Source organism: Mus musculus, chromosome 1, assembly GCF_000001635.26.
Source record: "Mus musculus strain C57BL/6J chromosome 1, GRCm38.p6 C57BL/6J".
Lineage (NCBI taxonomy): Eukaryota > Metazoa > Chordata > Mammalia > Rodentia > Muridae > Mus > Mus musculus.
This window is the reverse complement of record NC_000067.6, coordinates 165,981,500-166,003,442: the sequence shown is the minus strand read 5'-3', so window position 1 is coordinate 166,003,442 and position 21,943 is coordinate 165,981,500. Positions and strand designations below refer to the sequence as shown.

Here is a 21,943-nt window from a genome sequence, read left to right as displayed (position 1 = left end):
GCCGGCCCCGCCCCGAATCTGCGGCGTGGGCTGAGGCGCGGGGCGGGGATTAGCTCGGATTCAAATTTAAAGCGGGACGTCCGCGCGTGGCCCAGCAGGTGCCTCGTGCCCGTTGCCCGCCGAGGGCGTTTCCGCCCCCACCTGCACACAGGGCCGGAAATTACCTCGGCGGGGAGCGGTCCCCTCCATTGTCGCAGTCAACTGCGAGGGAGTCCTGAAAAAGTGCGCGGCCGTGGAGCGCTCGCTAGTCCCTCACGCGTGTCCTCGCGGCGAGACGCCGGGCATGTTGCCCTTTTACAGTACCGCCGTGGAAACCCCGAACTTATCCGGGAGGGGACTAACACGGAAGACGGGAAGCCCATCCCGAGACGTAAACAAGCACTTGACATACTACACTTTGGGGTGAAGCCGCGCTCCCGGGGGGAGGGAGGGGGCGAAGAGACGCGCATGCGCTTCCTACCTCTCCGGCGCGTGGAGAAAACTGCGCGTGCGCACAGCGGCGCGGACGGGAGGGGGAAAGAAAAAAAAACAAAACAAGGAAGAGATGATTGGCAGGTTAGGGGGCACTTTAGAAGCCTGAGGGGGCGGGGTCCCTGCAGCCTGGACGCGCGTGCGCACCGCGCGCGCAGGGGGGTGGAGCTCTTCCAAGGGGGCCGGCGGAGAGCAGCGCCGGCCTCGGGCGCCCCCTGGCGCGCGCCTCGGGAGAGGAAGGAACGGGAGGGTGCGGAGAGGAGGGAGGCGGCGAGCAGGGCGGGAGGGGGAGGGGAGCGGGAGCGAGGGAGGGTTTATCGACCGGGCGATTTTGGTTAAAATATTCAAAATGGCGGACGGAGGAGCAGCGAGTCAAGATGAGAGTTCAGCCGCGGCGGCAGCAGCAGCAGGTAATCATTACAGCATTTTACATATTCATATTCATACTCGAGCCGGGCTCCCGCTGCCCCCCCCGCGACTTAGCATAATTTATTAGTACTCAGGATTATTATAATTAACGGCGAGGAGATGGGGGGCCGGGGAACACAGCCCCCTCTGGGCGCCGAGCGGAGGGGGAAAAGGAGCTCGGAGCGGCCGGGCGGAGGGGGAAGAAGACCCGGGGCAAAGGGGGCTGTGAGCCACCGCGCTCCTCCTGCCCCCGGCCCACCCCGCGGCTGCCGCGCCGGCCCGCCCGCCGGCACCGGCCCTCCTCCTCCGCCGGCCGCCGCCGCCTCCTCGCACGGTGCCCGAATCTAAGCGGGTCCACGGCAGGCGGCGGGGCCGGGGCACCGGGAGAGGACAATAAAGACATTTTACATATTCATAGCTGCTGGGCTGGCGGGGCGCGGCGGGGTGCGGGCGGGAGACCTGGACGGGCGGTGGGGGGGCGTGGAGGGGCCAGAGGTGGCGGCGAGCACAATGCCGGTGGGCGGCGGGGCCCGAGCGGACCCCGGTGGCCGGACACCCGCGCGGCGCCCCCCCAGGATTGGGAGCCGGCGCGGGCTCGGGCTGGGGAACGCTGCTCGCTGCGGGACGCACCGGGGAGTGGTGCCCTGCCCCCGGCCGTGCGGGGGGTCCGCGTGGGGCCGAGCCCGGGGGTCACGGCCCGGGGCCCCTCAGCCGCGCCCTGCTCGTGCCCGGGGCAGCGGCCTGACCCCAGCCAGTCCGTGTCTCTGGTTAGGGGCAGCGTGGCGTGGGCCCTGTGAGCTGGCCTTCGGGTTGTGAGCTCGCTCTGGGGTCCCCCGGACCCTTTGGAGGCTGGGCTAGGTGGGAGGAACCCTCGGGGAAGTTCCCCTCCGTGGAAATGGCTTCGGTTGTCCGTGTGTCCCGGGCCCTCACCCAGAGGTCCGCGCTGCTGTGGGTCGCGCGGGACAGTTGGGTTGGAGGTGCTCGCGGGGTCTGGTAGCTCCTCCGCGCACATCCCCCCCCCCCCACGCGCTGGTAGCCTTGGGGACCCTCTCGCTCTGAGGCCTCGGAGCTCTCGGAGGTCACCCGAGAACTGGACCGTAAAGGATTGCCCTCCTGCCCTCAAAGGGCTGGCCTGACAAGTTGATCATATTCTAGATTTCTCCTGTACTGCGGGGAGCGGGGGTGGTGGCTAGACACGGAGATCCCCCTCCCTGACTGTGTGTGGTAGTGCTTTCTAGCTGCGTGCTGGGTCTTCTCTACTTGCTTCTCATTTGAATAATGTCTAATTCAGGGAGGTTTATATTCTTGAAATGGCCGCCTGGCTTTCCCCGCCTCTCATGTTTAGTAATTCAGACCTTTAATAACAGCCACTCACAGCCCAACGCCGTGTTTATATTTTACATTCGCCCCATGTGCTTTTGTGGTTCGATATGATTCTTTTTTTTTTTTTTTCCTTCTCCTCCTCCTTGGCAATCCACAGGACTCTGAGATCAAACCCAGTCTGTGCTGGGAAGACAAGGAGAGAACTAGGCCTGGACTGCCCTAGTTGCCTAGGCCCTGTTCTCTGCTGCTTGATTTATTTACTAATAACCAAAATGACTCCCCCATCAACTGCCACTCGAGTCCCCTCCTCCGCAGGCAAAACACATCCTCTTGGGGACCTTCCAGCATAAAAACAGCTCCGAGCTAAGCATCAGCTCTGAGGTTGGCTTGTTTTCTTCTAAAAGGAGTTTATCTTTCAGTTCATAGTATGTGGACCTTATTTCCAATTTACAGAGGCTTCTGTGAGCTACTGGTTTAGTACAAATACAGGACTTTGTTGTGGGAATAGTCACTCTCTTCCTGAGTTAACTCGGTCAGGCTATGTAAAGATTTGTAGTATTTGTAAAACCGGCAGACTTCCCTTTCAGGAGTGATGGAGTAGCGAGGTATTTTAGAAAGTCCGGCTGACAACACTTGGATACTCTCTCAGCAGGGCTGCTTTTCCAGTTTCTGCACCAACTTGAAGGGAGGCCGGCATTCTTGTGCTGTTACTGACATAGACCTGCCTGTTTTAATTGCAGCAGTATGGAAAACAGAAATGGGGTTATGTTTTCCTTGGTCATGGTTAAATGAGTGAAAATAGAAGATAAACAGAGGCATTGTGTCCACTCTGATCTTGGAACTTGCTTAGCCTGCTGGCCTCTTGCTTTAAGGTGTCAGAATTGATTTTTGTTTTTTCTAGGCTTAGGACATTTGGCCTATGAGAGCCAATTAACTTTTACTGTTTAGAGAAAACAGTAATTTTGATTTCTGGTCTCTCCTGTAAGTTTTGTTTTAAAAGGATAAAAGGGTGGTGCTTTCTGGGGGGTGTTTGAGGTACCTTGTTAATGGCTAAGTCCTGGTGATTACATTAAACCATCATGGGGAATATATGAAGACATTAGACTTCAGTTAATTTGTAACAAAATTTCAGATTTAGGTGAGGAACTGCAGGCTAATTTAAAATAACTACTTCTCACAATTTTTATTTTTCCTTCTTTCACATCCAAGTAGGTAGGCCCTGAATGCAATAGAGGGTAAAGGTTTCCTGAGAATGCTCAGGTAAACAACCGATTCAGCACTGAAACAGGAGGTTGGATGGACAAAAAGCAGTAATATGGTTTCATGCCTTAAATAGCATATGTTTTTGCACCCAGTTCCCAAGAAGTGGTCAGACTGATGATGTCATTGGACAGAGGACAAGGTGCAGTTACTGTGATTTATTGTCCTGAGGTGAAGTATAGCAATGGAACTTCTCATAGGGAAACCATTTATCTCTGGACAATTTCCTTTATAGCTGCAGTTTAACCACTACTGGGGCTCTAGGTATTTTATCCAAAATGCACACTGTACTTTACAAACAAAGCTCACTGTTACAGTTTTTGTCATACAGAAAAAAATATGGGTATTGTGAGCTGGCCTTTTATTTCAGTTGGCTGTCCTTGCCATAGTAAAAAATCACTTCCGATGGGGAGTTTGGATTTAAATGAGGATACTTGTGCTACATACACCTGCTTATTTTATGTGGGGTTTGTTGTTATTGCTGTTTATAATCTTTCTCTTACAAGAAACTACTTCTGAATCCCAGTATGGCCCAGGCTTGTGGAGTGTTCTGGAGCCTATTTTAATGACTAAAACGGAGTTGAAGAAAATGAGGGCACTATATTTTTATGTTAAAATTATAGTATTTAAAATAATGTAAAACACTTATGGGGAGGCTTGTGCTTTGAAGTAGCTTTTAAAGAATCTAGAATTCTTTTTGGATTTGTCTGCACATGTTTGTACATTTACTGTGAATGGTGTTTTAAAAATCTCCTTTCAAAGTAGTGATTTGCATACACAGTTTTTGACATTAATTTTTGTAAGCATTTCTTCTGTTTCTTAATGGGCATCTTAAAGACATGGTTAAGATTGGGCCGTGACTGGGAAGGCCGCCGACTCTTGGAGCTGATGCATTAGGTGCGCTCAGCTCACTCAGTGCTCAGGTCATTCTGCAGCTCGGCAGCCTCCAACCTGCCAGGCTCCTGTTGAAGTTGTCAGACAACTTCCTAGTACAAGTTTCTAGAAAATCGGCTGCTACTTTCTTGAGTTGCCCCACCCATTAATTATAATGGGATTTCTGAATTAAGGTCTTTGACATTCATGACAGCTGACCAAATGTTCTTCATTTCTGAAGGATTTATGTTTCCAAGTGTTTACTGTAAAAGTAACTTTTAGCCTCTTCCCCCCCATTTCACTTTTGATTTATTTTTGTTGGGGAAAAAAGCCACAAGTCAAGGAAAGCACAAACAGTGGTTGTTCAGTTGTAACGGTGTAATGCTTTTGTTCCTATTTTAAATCTGTTATTCTCTATATCAGTCGGCACTAGATAGCCAAAGAAAGAAAATTGTTTCAGTGCTGCCCTACTTTGACCTAATTGCTAATCACTTGATCAGTTGCCTTTGAGTGAGTTTAGGGCTCAGAATGCCAACCTACCTTTACCAGGTCACCAAAGATATGTAATAGAGCCCTGAATAGCACAGGCAAGTGCTTTAAAATGATGGAACTGAGAATACTTTCTTAAATGTATTTCATTTAAGAATGAAATATTTGAATTGTTTCTTGAATCTGTGTTGCTTGATCTTGACATGTAGAAGTGTGGGAATTAAATGAAGAATTTCCTTTGCACTGAGAAGACTCTATGTAGTCTTGTGTAGGGGCATTGCTTTGCTCTTCTTCTTCTTCTTCCTCTTCCTCCTCTTATTTTCAGTGTTGGAAACCACAGTCATTCCATGTTTTTCCTGATGGACATGATTTCATTTGGAGCCATTCAAGTAACTTTTGTTAGAGAATAGAATAAACTAGAACAGATAACATACACCCAGTTTTGGTGATAAATGTCTGGACGGACATATCATTTGTCATAGAAATCCAACATTAGGTGTTAGAGTGAAAATTGGGACTTGGCTCAGTGACATGACTCTCTATTTCACTTTCTGTATTCTCCCTGAGTTAATCTCTGCCCCCGTGGTGGCTTTGCTTTTATTTTTGGTATTGGGATTTGTTATAGCCCATGCTGGCCTTCAATTCTCCACTTACTTGCCTTAGCCTCTTGTGAGCTAAACTTCACCCTCCTTTTGTAAGAAAACTCTGGGTCAGAATTTTAAATAATTGTTTTCCCACCATGCCATCTAAATAGCTCTTTTTAAGTGGTTAAAAGAGGTAATAATTATAGTTCATAAAGAATAGCAATTTCTTTATGCAACTTTCAGAAAGTGTATTTTTGACATCTTCATTTTGTGAATGAGGACAATTGAGCTGATTTTTAAATAAGTGTGGTTTATTTTTTACACTAACATACTTGTGTCTTAAACTGACAGTGAGCTTTTTATATAAGCTCTTAGAGTGGTAACAGCAGTGGCCAGGAGTCTTATCAGGTGGAGCCCTGGCCTGACTGATCCTGTCACAGTGGATTTAGAATTTAAAGGATGAGAATGGCTTTGAGTTTCTGAACCTTTGGCTTGAAGAAACTTGTTGCATGTGCATGCTGCTTACAAAGACTCGTGTCGTTACTATTAGTGCTTGAGTGGTTGAGGACTGATAGGCTGTCTTTATATACTTAGTGACGGCTGCAGCTTATTTCTTCTTTAATAATTTCACTCCTAGCATTCGTTGTTGAGTAAATTTTACAAAACTAGTAATTGAGCAAAGGGAGATTCAAGAGTTGTTTAGCTGTCTAAGATTCTCCTTTGAAATGTTGTCTAGAAAATTGAATATTTACTTAGGGAGGATATAGTGTATTAATTTTTTTAAAAAAAGATAAAAAAGCACCAAATTAAGCTCTGTGAATGCTTGCAATAGTAATAATATTGAAAGAAAATTACAAGTATAGTTTAATTTGCCACATGATTTATTTAATAATTCTTTGTAACTTTAGTGGTTTTTGTTGGAATCAGAAATAGTTAATGAAATTAATTCAGCACAGTAATACATTTAGACTTTTCTTTCTTGGTGAACTTTGTTCGAATTAGAAAGTATTGACAGGAATGTCTGGAAAGTAAACATTTTGTACATACTTGGGTTTAACATGTTACCTTAAGCAGTGCAGGGCTTATGGTAGCTTTAAGGGAGTGTGTTTCAAAGAGACTCATCTAGGTGTTTCCTTGGTCTTGTATGTTTTAATGGTTTGGCTAATGAAAAAATTGTTTTTTGCTGATTTATACTATAGCAAATTATTACAATGAATCTTTAAACATAATTAACATTTCTTAGCTTATAAAAATATATCTGTTGTGTACCTCATCTAACTCCATTCTTTCTTGTGCGCAACAAAGGAGGTATAAGAATGTTATAGTAGGGACATAATGATAATGTCTTATTTAAGCAGGGAAAATTTAAAGCAATGTATATAATTACATATTAAAATATGCAACATAATGAAGATTAGGAAAGAAATCAGGGTGTGTTCACGTTTGAATTAATCAAAACATCCTAGAATATTATAGCCGGAAGGTAATTTAGCTGTAATCTATGCCAAAGCTTTTGCTTCTCTGTGTGAAAATATTCCTCAGTTTTTAGTGACTTGTTTACCAGCCACTCAGCCGTTGACTAGCAGGGGTTGGGAGGTGGCTCAACTAGTAAGGTGTTTGAGCTCTAATTCCAGCACTGGGGAAGTCTTGGATAGAGGTGGGGCTAGGGCTATTCCTGAAACCTGCTGCAGGAAGTGGGTGAGCTCCAGGACAATAGAAATCTTGTCTCAAAAAGCAAAGAGAGCTACTTCCAAAGATAGTTGATGTCGATCTCTGGCCTCCATACGCACACACATCAGCAGCACACACACATGAAAATGTGTAAGCATGTCAGAACATAGGTTTCTGACTTTGAGTGTTGTGCTGGTTTAGTGAGTAAGTGAGAGACACCTGTCCTCTCCTGGGAGGCAGGCGGAGGACTGACTGAGGACTGGCTATGAGCAGCTGACGGTGTGCAGGTGATTTGAAAAGGGAGAAATCAGAGTCATAGAAACAAGGATACAGAAACCGAAGTGTTTGGCTTATGTTAATTGCTGTACGTGCAATCAAGATGCTTACAAAGTAAAGCAATTACTTGCCCTCCGATCCTTTGAGTCTAGTAGTAGAGTAATGGTACAAGCCAGACATGTCGGAGATGGTAAGTCCGGTTGTGCGACACAGAAGAGATTCTGGCCCTATCTTTAAGTGAGGAACTTTTACTTCTGAGTTCACTTTTACTCTTGTGAACAGAGAGTTGTCTACTTGCTTTCTTTCCAAATCAAATACAATGCTCATGCTCACTTAGTGACCTAAGGGAAGCAAGCGCATGGGCAGTTGTGGTGTACATGTTCATTTATGTTCTTGTATATGTTTTGTGCTCCTTTTATTGCTTCCATCTTTAAAGTCTTGTTTTGTGTTTTATATGGGCTGTTTCCTCTTAAGAAAGGCAGGTGTAAATACAGTTACCATAATCATGACATAATGATAATGTCTGCATTTTTATAGTGTCTTAAGTTTTATAGCAGCACCCTCATTTTCATTACCTCAGTTAGCCTTACTGACAAGTAGTATTATGTCCATTTTATAGTTGAGTAAAATAAAGGCCCGATAAAGTGACTTCCCCAAGGTCCATGTGTTTTTTTTTTTTTTTTTTTTTTTTAAAGATTTATTTATTTATTTATTACATGTAAGTACACTGTAGCTGTCTTCAGACCCTCCAGAAGAGGGAGTCAGATCTCATTACGGATGGTTGTGAGCCACCATGTGGTTGCTGGGATTTGAACTTCGGACCTTCGGAAGAGCAGTCGGGTGCTCTTACCCACTGAGCCATCTCACCAGCCCGGTCCATGTGTTTTAATAAGCACTGAGCGTTGTGGAGACCCAGGAGGGGTAAGGCCAGGGTTGGAGCTTTGTCAGTAGGAGCTTCACATCTGCTGAGTGCTTTACTTTGGTTCAAAAGTTAATTTATTTTGTTTTCTAGGCAGCAAGAAGTCAGTTTGTAGTTGTTTTGGATAGTGCCCTTATTTTAAAATGTTTCCTAGCCAGAATCAAAGAGTGAGTTATAAAGATTTTGAACTTGGCTTATCTGAAGGAGATTAGAATCATGAACAGAGAGATGTAAGGAGGTTGGGAGAGGGAAAATAAGGGAAGAATTCAGTTAAAAATATATTTTTGTATGTATGTGTGCCTACATGAATATATGTGCACTATGTGTGGCTAGCAGCTCATCGGAGGCCAGAGAAGAGTCTTACACATGGGTCCCTGCAACTGGAGTTACAGGCATTTGTGAATTGTCAGGTAGATTGCAGGAAACCAACCTGGGTCCTTGGCAAGAGCAGTAAGTGCTCTTAATCTGCAGGGTCATCTCCCTACGAATTAACATTTCAAACATACTTGACACAGTTTGGGGCAGATCTTATTTAGGTTCCTTTTGAAAATTGAGAAAAATGTGAATTAAATAAATATGAATGTGAAGGGTGGTGTCTGTGCATGCCGTGTGTGTGTGTGTGTGTGTGTGTGTGTGTGTGTGTGTGTGTGTATTGAGCATTGACATCTCATTTTGACTTTGCCACTGACATTTGTGGTTATTTCTGTCAACAATAAGATAGTGATAATGACAGTGTTAGAGGAATTCTGTGGGGAGGAACAAATTGATAGCAGAGGCATCTTTAAAGTACTGTAATAATAGTTTTTCTTAGAGGAGTACCAGAGGAGTTTTATTAGTTGTGCTGCTGTAGAGGAAGAGTAGTGGTAGCAGCTGATGGGTTCTGTGCATCTGTGTGCTGCCAGCCAGTCCCCTGGGAAAGAAGTGTGTCCTTTAGTACACTGAAAACCTTTGCACTGGAAGTGCTGCGTTCTGTCTTTTAGTGGTACCTCTTCCTGTACACTATCTTTTTACTACTTACTTATTGAGCTTCCAACAAGGAGTATTTTTTTAATGAAGTTTTGATTTTAGAAAAGTTGCCCTTGGGGAGAAGGATGGCTGTATTTTATCTTAAGACTTTCCTGGTTCCTTCTCCAGATCCATCCCCTATCCCAGTCCTGGTGTTTGGGTTGTTGGGAAAGCCTGCACACACAGCACTGCCTGTGCCTGGAGTGCCGCAGAATGTGGAGCGTAGACAGGTTCTAGGAGTTGAGATGCTTATGTTCCACATCGCGGCCTAGGTGTGTAATTGTGTAATTTTAGGATGGTATTTAACGGGCTGAAAACATTTTGCATGTTTTAAAGTATTTTAAAATATTTGCACATTTTAAGAGGAGTGTCACACTTTTTGGTTTATTTTTATTTTTTGTGATGCTAGGGATGAAGCACACAGTATTACTGAAGTACTGTACCACTGAGCTACATTCCCAGCCCAAATTTCACACTTTTAAAAGCCTCTGGCACTTTTATTTAAAACTCAACAGTGGGGCTATTCTGGTCTGCCTGCTATCCTCTGTGAACAGGGAGGTTGGGCATTTGTCCTTTTCTTTCTGTTCTGGTTATGGCCTTAGTCCTTCAGCAAGACTTTTAAAAGTCTTTAGGGCTGGGATCTAGGAAGCATTTCCTTTTGTTTATATGAAGGGTCTGTCACCTGCTTATCTTTAGGGACCTATCTATTCATAGCTTGTCACTATAAATAGCTTCTTTTTTGTCCGAGCTCCTGTCCTACTTTCAAATCCTAATTTAGTACTTAATTTGTGTTCATTTAGCTAATTCAGTGCTTCACTGTAGACAGTCTCATTTTCTTCCCTAATTGATTATATAAGTAAATCTTGTCACATAAGAACTGAAACTCAAAGCTGTCTGGGTTGAAGAAATGTGTGTTGCTACTGATGCATGTATGGTTTTTTTTTATATTGGGGGGGGTGTTTGTTTTTGTTTTTCTATTAAAAGACTCATCTGTCTTAAAAACAAACTATGAAAGCAGGAACCGTAGGCAACCGGCAGCTAGCGCTTGCCTAAGGTAATGGGTTCTAATTCTCTAATTCTAACTGGGAGATGAGAAGGCCGTCACCTGAGGTCCTAACACTGCTGAAGTCTGAAAACCCCTATCTTATAGAACTTTACAGTGATTTGATAATTTATTGCTTAGAGTGTCTCAAACAATGGTTCTCAGTTACTGCACCAGAAAGAATGGCTGGGGGTGTAGCTCAGCCTACTAGGATGTAAATGAACAGGGCATAAGTATTCAGTTTGAGTGTGAACAGGGAGATAATTAACAAACCTGACTGATCCTTCTGCCTCCCTCCATTTTGTTCCTTAAATACAGTTACTTTTCCTTGGCTTGCACTGGAGATAAAGTAATGTTAGTGTAAACACTACCTCAACCCTCAGAGCTCATCATGTTGGAGAAATCATGTAGTAACAATGTTCATAGCCATTCATTGATAAAAGTATGTGGGGTGGTGGTACCATGGGAATATATGGTAGATGCCGTAGTCTGGAAGAGCTGGTTAAGAAAGGCTTTCTGAAAGTAGTGTCTATGGTAAGACATAGAACGGGTAGGGCGTGATCAGCTCAAGGGTTGTTAGTAGGAGGCTGAAAATTGGGAAGAGGGATTGAAAATGTTCTAAGTAGAAAACAATACATACACACACATGACTGAAAATAACATTTTCAGTGTTTTCATGGTCTTTATATATTTTAGTCACTGAACCTGCAGTCAGGTTTTGTGACAATTTCTATACCTTCTGATAAAAATGCATTGATTTCACTAGCAATGATTGTATCTATAAAGTTTTTGCCACTTAGTTTACCAAATGCAAGCAAAAATTCACATTAATCACGAAAACCCTGTTGGGGAATGAAATGGCACCCCTGGACTTGAGGTGACAAACAGGCCAATGAGGATGAGTGGCATACCCCAGTTTCAGGTCTCTCCCGGTGGTGTCAGGAAGTTAGTGGGAACAGAGTATTCCCTTGGGCATTGTCTTCTGTCTCAAACGAGTTGAGGAAGGAGACATAGCAAGAATTGGGGGCTTTCTGAGTTTCTGCTTGTAAAAGGTCTGTATTTAATAATTTCATTTAGTTTCCAGACCCAGATCCTGAGGTAGGAAAAGGTCAGTTTGAATTTTTATTTTTATTTTTGAGGATAAGGTCTTGACATAAGACTGCCCTGAAGCACAACTTTTAGCTTTGAGTCTTTGTCTTGCTGTTTGGTCATGGACACCTGATTACCAAATATAGTACTAACTTAGCTTTCAGAAATTTCCAGATGATGACTATAAAGTAGTTGGAAGGAATTAGTATGCATATTGCTGGTTCTAGTAACCCACAAACCTTGAGTGTTTTTTTTAATTCTGTAAGAGTTAGATAGTAAACTGATTTTTGATGGTCCAGGAAGCTGAGGCTGGGGAGTTGGAGAGTTCAAGGCCAGTGAGAACTCACTTCAAACATAGACAGACAAATAAACAAATAAAGCCAGCTATGTTATTAACATCTTGATAATTTTAATTGGGGGTATAGCACGTGTGTCTTGTGATCTGGTTGTTGAGAAAAAAATTGGACTTTATGTTTTTTTTTTAACATTTTGAAATCTTTTAATTTTTTTTATATGGGTTGTAGTAGAAAATTGATATGGGTCAAATTCTGCTAAGGAAAAAAAATACATTTCTTCTCCCTTACCAAACTGCTACTAAGCCTGGGATGTCGCTCTCGCTTGCAGTGCTGTGACCGTTGGTTATTGTTTCTGGTGAGAAATCAGCTATTTAATCACATTGGTCCCAGTTGTGGGACACTCTACTTACATTCTGCATTGCCTTGCTTCTTTGGTATGCTGTTTATCTCTGAAAACTTTCCAGATAGCACACAGTATTGGATTGAATTGAATAGTTTACTAGTCTTGTTCACTTTTTTGTCTTAATATATATTGGATTTTTTCCCCATTGCTGAGGTAAAAATTTCATGTATAGTGTTTTGTATTTTAGGACAAATTTTGGTAGGGACAGTAGCACTGAGTACTTGCCTGATGTGCAGCAGGGCCTTGGGTACCACAGAGTAACAACAGCAGTGACATTCTTAGAATAACTTGAAGACACAATTGTAACGTAAGGTAAAGATTAGATGGTTTTTATTTGCAGTTTTAGATTTGGGAAACATTCTTTAGGATGGGGTCAGTCTTCCAGTGAGCTGAGCGAAGAGGCAGAAAAGGTAGAGAGTGGTGCAGAGTTATTCATTTCCTTTTCTTGTTGCCTTGGCTAAACTATGTTCCTTTTGATTGGTTGCTATTTATCTTCTGTTTTATGGGGGAAACTGCCTGTTTGAGAGTTGAGTTTGAGTAAGTGACTCTTGGTATGAATGACTTCATTCTGATTTGATCTGATTCTTAGGGACTGGTCCCAAACAATGGCTTCTCATAAGTTGTGTCCAGTAGAATCATACACATTTAAAGATGTTAGTGTCAGGAGTTTGGGGATGGTACCAAGTCATGTTCTCTTTTTTTAACTTTTTAAAGCCAAATCTCTCTATGTAGTTCTGGCCATCCTGGAACTAGCAATGTAGACCAGGATGGCCTCGAACTTACAGAGATCTGCCTGCCACTGCCTCTGGAGTTCAGGAATTAAAGGCCAGCACTACTGTGACTGGCCAGATGGCTTAGTTACAGGATTTATCAGTGTCAGTATCTCCACTCTCTAGCATAGTTAATTATTAGTTTTCTGAATTTTTTCTTGGATGATAGATGAATATCTGAGTGTTTTGATTTTTGTGGTTTTGCTCTAAGTTGTGTGTAATAAATTTCTATTTTTCTGTATATTTTCAAATGTAAAACATTTTTTATTACAGAAGTTTTAACCTTTTCAAAGTACTTGTAGTTTCATTGAAAAGTTTTTAATTTATTTTCTTTTGTACATATGTGTGTGTGCATGAGTGTAGGTATATACATCCACTCTGGAACCAGAAGAAAGTGTTGGATCTCCTGGACCTTGTATTACAAGCAATTGTAATTAGGATGGAGATGGTACATGCCCTTTAGACATCTTCCACAAATACTTCTTCTATTCCCAGGAAGTGCAGCACTACTGGCATAGTAAGGATCATCAAGGAGTCCTACCAGAGTAAACACTGACTCGGAAAGTGTTCACTGGTGCTCATCATTAATGGTAGAAAGTTAAGATTGGGCAGTCGGGTGGCATCGAGGTGGTATCAATACGACTGTATTGGCAGGCTCATGGGCAGGCCTGATTCGCAGAAACTCAATTATTTGTCAGCATAGCTGCCATACAGTATACTTGATGAAAGGAACAGTGCCTGTTTGTGTTAACCTTAACCTGTTATGAGAAATATAATTGTGAAGTCCACTAGACTTTTTATTCATTGTGCAATCTATTATTTTGCTTTAGATGAAAAAGCTAAATAACAACCAGAGGAGTTCCATAGTGACTCCTTTAAGTTGACTGTTTTGAAGATCAGGATATCCTGGTCAGAGTTGGCTAGAGCACAGTGCTAGGTACATTCTGAAAATTGTTCTTTGGCTTCTTTTTCTTATTCTTAATGAAATCAAATTCCCACCTAAAAACATTCCATTCATCACTGACAGCATAAAGAGTTGTGGTTAAAAAGTCTACTTAAAATATTTTAAGTGGGCTTGAGAGATGGCTCAGCATTTAAGAGCACTGGCTGTTCTTCCAGAGGTCCTGAGTTCAATTCCCAGCAACAGCACGATGGCTTACAACCATCTGTGATGGGATCTGATGCCCTCTTCTGGTGTGTTTGAAGACAGTGACAGTGTACTCACACATATAAAAAAATAAATCTTTAAAAGAATATTTTAAGTTAAGGATAAGGTTATTAGTTATTTGCATTATTTTGGGCCATACAAGATGGCCGAAAGAGTACTGCAGTACACACAAGACTTAGTGTGACCTGTTTCAATCTGAGCTGTTCTCACCAACAAATATTAGGGAAATATTTCTTTTTTCATTTCTTTTTGCTGTGCTATCAAAATGCCATTAACTCTCAGTTATAATAAATATGAATCTTAGTGTGTATTTTTGTTGTTCTAGTCCAGTGAAAGTGCATATGTAAATGTGCTAGCCATTTAGGCAACAATTCAAATGTAATTCTATCTCACACTGTAAGTACAAATACATAATGAACTATTGTGATGACTCAATGGTTAAAATTTAGCTTTGTACTCAAATCTGATACTCTCACTCCCACACCCTCTTTTATGTTCATTCTAGCAGGTGCTGGAAATGCTAGAAGCAAATGGGTAGCCACCTGAAAACAATGTCTTCTGAAAAATGATCACTGTAATGCAGCCATGAAAACGTCTTATCATGAAACTAGAGTTTAGGAGCCCAGAATAATTGAAATTGGCATTAGGTGAAGGACCAGGTGGCTGGGACAGTTGGCTTCTTATTTGGAGGGGGGAAATTATGTCCATTTCACACACTGCACACAAATTAGTTGTGAAGGGATTAAAATTTAAATGTTCAAAGGGTAACAACAGAGTTGACGACCACAGGAGCAGGAGTAAGTTTTACAGATCAAAAGACTTCTGACATACAATACCCCACAGGCCATAAAAAGAAGAGATTTAGCTGTGGACAATATTTAAGGTTCTCTCAGATTCTGCAGGTAAAATTAACATAATAAATGGTAGAAAATAATTGGCTTATGAAAGATTGAGGATTAATTTATGTTAATATACAAGTACTGTTTAACATTGATAGGAAGTGAAACTATTAGGAGGTTTGGCCTTGTTGGAGTAGGTGTAGCCTTGTTGAAGGAAGTGCATCACTGTGGGAGTGGGCCTTGAAGCTCTGCCCAGTGTGGAAGAGACCTTCCTCCTAGCTGCCAGAAGACGGTCTTCTCTGGGTTGCCTTCTGATCTCTACTGCATGAAGCCATGCTTCCCACCATGATAATAGAAACCTCTGAAACTGTAAGCAGAGGCCCAGTTAAATGTTGTCCTTTTATAAGAGTTGCCTTGGTCTCGTCACAGCAATAAAAACCTAACTAAGGCAGTGTATAAGTAGGCATTTCACTTAGAATGATAACTGAACCTCAGCACCTCTATCAAGACCCTCTGTAGTGAAGACCAAAACCTTTAGGACAGATACAAAAGGACAAAGGGCCAGTGACGTGCATGGTTCATCTGATAAAGCAGGGAGGCACTTTTTGCTCAAGCCTGAGTCCCATTACATGGAAGTCAAGAACTGGCTCCACAAAGTTTCCTGTCATCTCCACACGTGTGCCACAGCACAGGCACACCTCTCCAGTTCACATGCACGAGTAATACAATTTATTTATAAAAAAGGGATGAAATTGAGGCATGACTTTTGGTGAAATAGTGGACAAATTAAACTATTAAGGGAAAGAATAGTGCTGGAGGGCATGCTGGGTGTAATTCAGAGGTAATTGTATGTTTTCTGCTTGTGATTTTATTAAATGACAGTCATCATTTTAAATCACAAGATAGTTAAGGAGGGATTTTTGCCATTCCTGTTTCAATACACGGGTCACAAATAAATGATTATAAGCTGTTTAAGCTGGTAGAGAACTGTGCATTTCTTCATCGGTGTTTCCTAGGTACCTGTAAGCTTGCTGTCAATTTTTGTGTTCCTGTACAAATTCCTTTTAAAAAGCAAACTTCCTCCATGTTTTGCTATTTAGTTTTTGCTTTGTTTATAAATACCTTTAATACACTTTTGCCATGTCCTGCTGTTTGTCTTTTGCTTACTTTATTGCCTTCTCTAGAGTTCTTTACCATTATTTTCATAGAGATTTGTGTAGTTTAGATCTTTTGCTTTGGATACTCTTGATTCTGTATGAAATTGTTCCAGGAAGTTTTTACCTAGGAGGTAGCAGTTAGCCTAACTCTTGTTTCACTATTTATCTCTCATTGGATGATGTCAAGCAGTAACCTAACAAAACATTTGTTATAACTTGTTTGTGTTATTGCACACAACTCCAAATTGTCTGGGATGGGGGTAGTTGAAATAACCAAGTATTTTGCTTTAAAAGCAAGGAATCAGAAATGTTTATTTTAGTTACTACTGATTTGTACATAGTGATGTCAGTAAAAAGTCACTTAAGCAGATAAAGTAGTTATGCTATTTAAAAGAATGTGAAGGCAACCTTTGTTATAGTAAGTTGACAACATGAATTTTTGCTTGGTTAATCGACATACAACTTCAGTTATTAGCTTAAGGTAGACTGAGTCTGGATAATAGAAAATCATGTTATGTAATGATATCTGTGTATTTAGTTGTTTAATAATGGTAGCCATATTCCTTTATGCTTAAAAGTTTCTTTGTTTTTAAAACTTATATCAATTAAAACATTAATGTTAGCACCATATTTAAGATTATATGTAATTTTTATTTTCTGCACACTAGAATCTTCCCCCTCCCTCTCTTTTAAAGACAGGCTATTACTATGTAAGTCTGGCTGTCCTCGAACTCAGTATAGAGACCAGGCTGGCCTTGAACTCACAGAGATCCACCTACCTGCCTCTGTTCCCCAAAGTGCTGGGATTAAAGGTGTGCACCACCATGCCTAGCTTAGTTTTGTTAAGTTCTTTAGTCCCCTGAAAGTATTCCTGGCATATAAAATGAAGCAAAGTGTTCGTTTTATGCCTCATTTTGCATATAGGCTAGCTCATGTGATAATGTGTACATATTTACTATTTTCTCTGGGGAGTTGTAAGATTGACTGCCTTCTTTATGACATGCCTCATGTGTTTGTATCCTAACCACTACAAACATGTTAAGCTAGTAGATAGCTATCTCAGCAGTCACAACACAATAGTTTTTTGTTCTGCCGTGCATATCTATGCATAGCTGATGGTTAGAATCACCTGCTCAGAGCATGTTTGTGCATGTTCTTTATAGTATTGCCAGTTTCCTTCTCATTCTTTCTGTGAGAATCCTAAGTATAGAGCACTTCAGAGAGCTTAAAATCCTCTCTGAATAGGGTAGGAACAGTGTGAGAATCTTTGCCACTAAAGGATAGACATAAAAGGAAGACACAGATCATTGTGGTGAGGAATCTGCACATGGTTTTGTTGGGTCCTCTATGTTAAGCCTTTTAAAAGGCTGCAATGCTTTGGCCCAAACTATAGTCTTATCTGAAGGTTCAGATGGGAGGGAGCTTGCCGAGCTTGCTCACATGATTGTTGATGGATGGAGTTCTCCTTACTGTTGCACTTAAGACCTCAGTTTCTTCTTATCTAGTACTTGGTTGATCAGAAACTGCCCTCCCTCCCTTCCTTTGTGGTTTCTACAGCTTTCTTCCTTAGAGTAGGCCTTGAAGGAGCCAAAGAGAATGCTAGCAAGGAAAGAACGTTAGCAAGATTGAAACCATTGTCTTGTAACTGAGTCAAGGTAGGTTAGGAAGACTCAACTCCTTCTAAGAGGACATTTCCCTCTCAGATGGTATTTGGGTGAGGACTAAGTACTGGGTGACATTTTTCTGAGAACAAGACTTAATTTTTTGGTTAGTCTTCATAGCTAGCACCCCTCAACGTACATATATATTTTTGATGACAAAAATTGTCAGGCACAGATATTTCAACTACTTGATTGACAGTTGTCAGACCTTTCTTTCTCCCACACTGACCTACTTGTGGCCTTTATCTCTGTTAGAGAAGGCTGAGTCCAAAATACAAAGAGCCAGCAACTCAGCCTTCGCTGTCATAGTCAGTAGCAGTGAGCAGTGCAGGAGAGAGATAGTAGAAGGCTGGGGCGTGGAGCGTGAACAGCTGAGATTAAAGAGGGTAAAGGACAGCAGAGAGTGGGGTGTTTGAAAAGGTGCAAGCTCTGTCTAACTGCTGGCAGAATTCCAGAACACTTCTAAGAGCTCTGGCTTCTTAGGATCCATAATAATAAGAGCTAAGGGTCCAAACACTTGAAGCTTGGAAGTGTAACACTAGTCCTTCAGTACTAGGCCACAAGAACTTAAAAGTGCAGAGGTGTCACACTGAAAGCAGACCGTCTGGATATCCAAGGCTCAAGAGTTACTAACATTAAACAAGTGTTACTTTGCTTCTGCATTCTTTTCATCTATCAAAGAATCCTCACTTGATCATTAACATAATTTCCTAAGTAGTATGTTCCCTTCTGCCATGTTATTAGAAGCATATTACTTGATCCATTTCACACTCAAGAGCAAGCAGTAATACTTGGAGTCAGGTATCAGTGGAGGCCATTTTAGAAATCTACCAACACCTTGCAGTAATTTTTAGGATCCTAAAAGGGTCCTGAAACCCAAAAATTAGTTGTTTTCAAGCTGAAGAGTTGGCAGGTCGGTTAAGAAAACTTGCTGCTCTTATAGAGGATCTTGGTTCAATTCCCAGCACTTACATGGCTGCTCAAGCATCTGTAACTCTAGTTCTAGTTGATCCACTGGCTTCTCTGACTTCCCAGGGTACCAGGTACACATGGGGTACACATAGAAGCAAATCCATGCTTAACACATAAGTAACAAAATAAATAAGTCTAAAAATTGTTTAAAGTTGTTCTCTAGGGCTTGGTTTGGGGCCTTGGAAACTTGCATGTGGGGTAGGGGTGTGAAGTTGACATGAGAGTCTCCCCTTTATGGACTTCATTTTCTCAAAGGAAAGATCTTAATAGTACCGTGACTGTCGCATAGCAACATCTTCTATGTAGTAGCACAAGCGTAAAGAGTGATGAGGGTTAGCAAAGCAAACGCCGCTGAGGCTTCTGTTACAGTCTTCAAAGTGCCATGTCGTTCACGAAAAGGAGACCGTGTTGGTGTGGTACTTGGTTGCTGAGTGATAGAATTCTGTTGAGTGGTAAGTTATGTTACCTTCCTGATTGCTTAGCTTCTTGTGCACCTTTTCAAAGGATTCCAGAGGCCATGCAATACGCTAGACAGAAGAGAGGAACTAGTCTGAGTTTTGTTATTGTCTCCTTCAGTGATCTTAGTCTTTTGTTTGTTGTTTGTTTTTAGAGATGGGGTCTCATGCTGTAGTCTAGACAGTCCTCAACTTGCCAAAATCCTCCTGCTTCCCCAGTGCTGGGATTACAGATGTTAGCCACAACTTCTGGCTCTGGTTATGATTTGTCAGTATAAAATTTGTCTGTAAACTAGAATTGTGGATTACATAATGAAGAGGGCTCTGAATGCCTTCTTGGAGCATTTTGGTTTATTGCTTGTTTGTTTTTGATAGCTTGGTTTCAAATGGGAAGAAAATGAATGCCTAAAACTATGATAATGGTAACCGAAGGCAAATGTTTGGAACAATGGCATGACTTGTCTAGTCTAGACCACAGTGCTAGGGATTGGAGGAGATGAACATTAAACTCAGGTTGTCTGGTTTCAGAGTTAGGACTTTTACTATGCTAGGAGCTACGCTTGGGTTATGCTGGAGATAAGCATTCCAAAGAGCTCTCCATTTTTTTTTTTTTTTGTATTACTAAAACTAGGACAGGTTGACGCCGTTGAGCTTTTTCCTCCCACCTCTAGAATTTCTTACATTTTCCATCATTTTCTCACCTCTACCCATTCATTTGTTTCCAGCACTTTTAAGTTTCTGCACACTCAAGCTTCTCTTTTATGTTCCTTCTAGATACCAGCTTTCTCCAGTCCCATCTGTAGACTCTATTTACCTGTAATGCACCTCCTCAAACCTGTTGAAATCGAGGTTTTAAAGACACACATTGAGAAAACTTAACAGGTGCTATTGGCCTATACCTTCTATTTTTATTTTTCCTGGGAGGCAAAGGTGTAGAAAGAACAGTGAAGAAGAAACAGAAGATTCCAGAATTCTGGGCATTATTAATATATGCAGTTCAACAAGATGTAATTAAAAGGGAAGTGAAGTGAGGAGTAAGTTGTCTGCACAGGAAGGGAGGTGTGAAGGGCTAAAAGGCTGGGGTTGCAGTTGAAGAGTTCAAAGTTTTAAAGGAGGTGATGACAAACAAGGTATAAGATTTGTGATAGATTTAAAACAAAAGATAGTTATAGAGTTAGAGATGATGACCTACCTAGAGCAACAGTGGCCTTTTGTGTGCAGTACTATGAACCGCCTGACAGCATAAGCTGGAAGACTCTTTTGTTATCCTTGTCCCTTGTTTAGAATCAGATAAGGAGATAATCATTTTATTAGCAGGGGATATGTTAATTTTGTAATTGACATTTGCAAACTACCGGAAAGTAGCACCATGTGTGATGAAATTCTTTGTGTTGTCTTTTGAGGGTATTTTTGAGCACTGTATTTTATGTTAGCAGTGTTTTGACCTTTTCTGTCATTTTGAGCTTTTTTTTCTGACCAACAAAGAAGAGAAAAGGGTATGAGAGAAAGAACAAATTAATAGATATCTGTCTCAGAATGTTAAAGATATGCTGGTGGTTTGGTGGAGAAATGTCTGCCATGGATGACACTGAAACAAAGCTGTAATCATGATGTGGGATATATTGCTTGTCCTTTGTTTGTTTGATTGATTTTTGCTGTTTTAATCATGTATAGTTAAGTTATAGGTACTTCTTAGGTTTTAGATTGTGAGGTTTAAATTTGGGATAAAGTGGAAAGTAAAGCTTTGTAGCATTTAATTCTTGATGTCACTTTAAGAATATGAAAGGGAAAATGCAATCTCATTTTCAGAAACTGGGTGTATTGGTAACATTCACCTAGGTGAAATGGAGCTGATATGCACAAATGACAGCTGAACCTTGAGGCTCAGGGACATATCCTTAAGAGATGCACTAGTTAGGGTTTCTCTTGCTGTGGAGAGATACCATGACCAAGGTAACTCGTAGAAAGGACAGTGTTTAATTGGGGCTGACTTACAGGGTCAGTTATTTTATTAGTCCATTATCATCATGGTAGGAAGCAGGGCAGCATGAGGGCAGACATTATGCTGGAGAAGGATCTGCAGGCTGGCCTGGCTTGAGCATTTGAAACCTCAAAGTCCACCCTCAGTGATACACTTCCTCCAACAAAGTCATACCTCCTGCTAATGACACTTCCTGGTGTCCAAGCTTCTAAACCTGTGAGCCTGTGGGTACCATTCTTATTGAAACAACCACAAGAGACTATCTGAAGAAGCCATGTGCTTTCCAAAGTGCTCTGCAAATTCTCATTCCTAACCAGCTTTTCATGTTGAAGATATTCATGCAAGAATCATTAAGTAAGTTTTGTAAGGGAGTCTAAGACCTCAAATCTGACTTTGATGTTCATTTTTTCTCTACTGGAAAAGAGAACCAGCTCTGTATTAAACTCTGTTCTTGATCATTTAAGAATACAAACCAAATTAATATATTCTGATTAGTTATGGTTAAGTTCTAGCCTTTATTTTATTTGGTTTTCTATATAAATTCTTAAGTAAAGAATATCCATAATCAAGCCACAAATGGCAAGATAAACCAAATAATTCTGTTTGATAGAAAAGGTTTTAAAAAGTTACTTAAAATTGTAACCGAATTCAATGTTTCTTATAACAAATTAATATGGACAACTAACTTATGCCTATTATTTGAGCCAGGTCTTGCTATGAAGCTCAGGCTGTCCTTGGATTCCCTATAGAGCCCAGGTAGGCCTTGACCTCGAGATACTCACACCTTAGACTCGGAGTACTGGGATTAAAAGTATCACCAACATACCTAGC

The 21,943-nt window shown here is 41.6% G+C and overlaps 1 protein-coding gene across 6 annotated transcripts in view; it reads left to right on the top strand.

Annotated features, from left to right (window-relative positions):
• Nucleotides 1-693: 693 nt before the first annotated feature.
• Pou2f1 (POU domain, class 2, transcription factor 1) overlaps nucleotides 694-21,943 on the top strand; it is a 137,600-nt gene continuing 116,350 nt past the window's right edge. For 2 of the 6 annotated variants that reach the window (XM_030252286.1, XM_006496704.3), the window contains exon 1: nucleotides 795-881. Coding sequence is in view for 2 of the 6 variants with exons in the window: in NM_198932.3 (NP_945150.2) it covers nucleotides 821-881 (61 nt within the window). In the remaining 4 variants the exon portion in view is untranslated. Of the gene's footprint in view, nucleotides 882-21,943 lie in introns of all 6 variants that reach the window. The other 4 variants (NM_198932.3, NM_011137.3, XR_373598.2 and 1 more) reach the window with 3 other exon arrangements.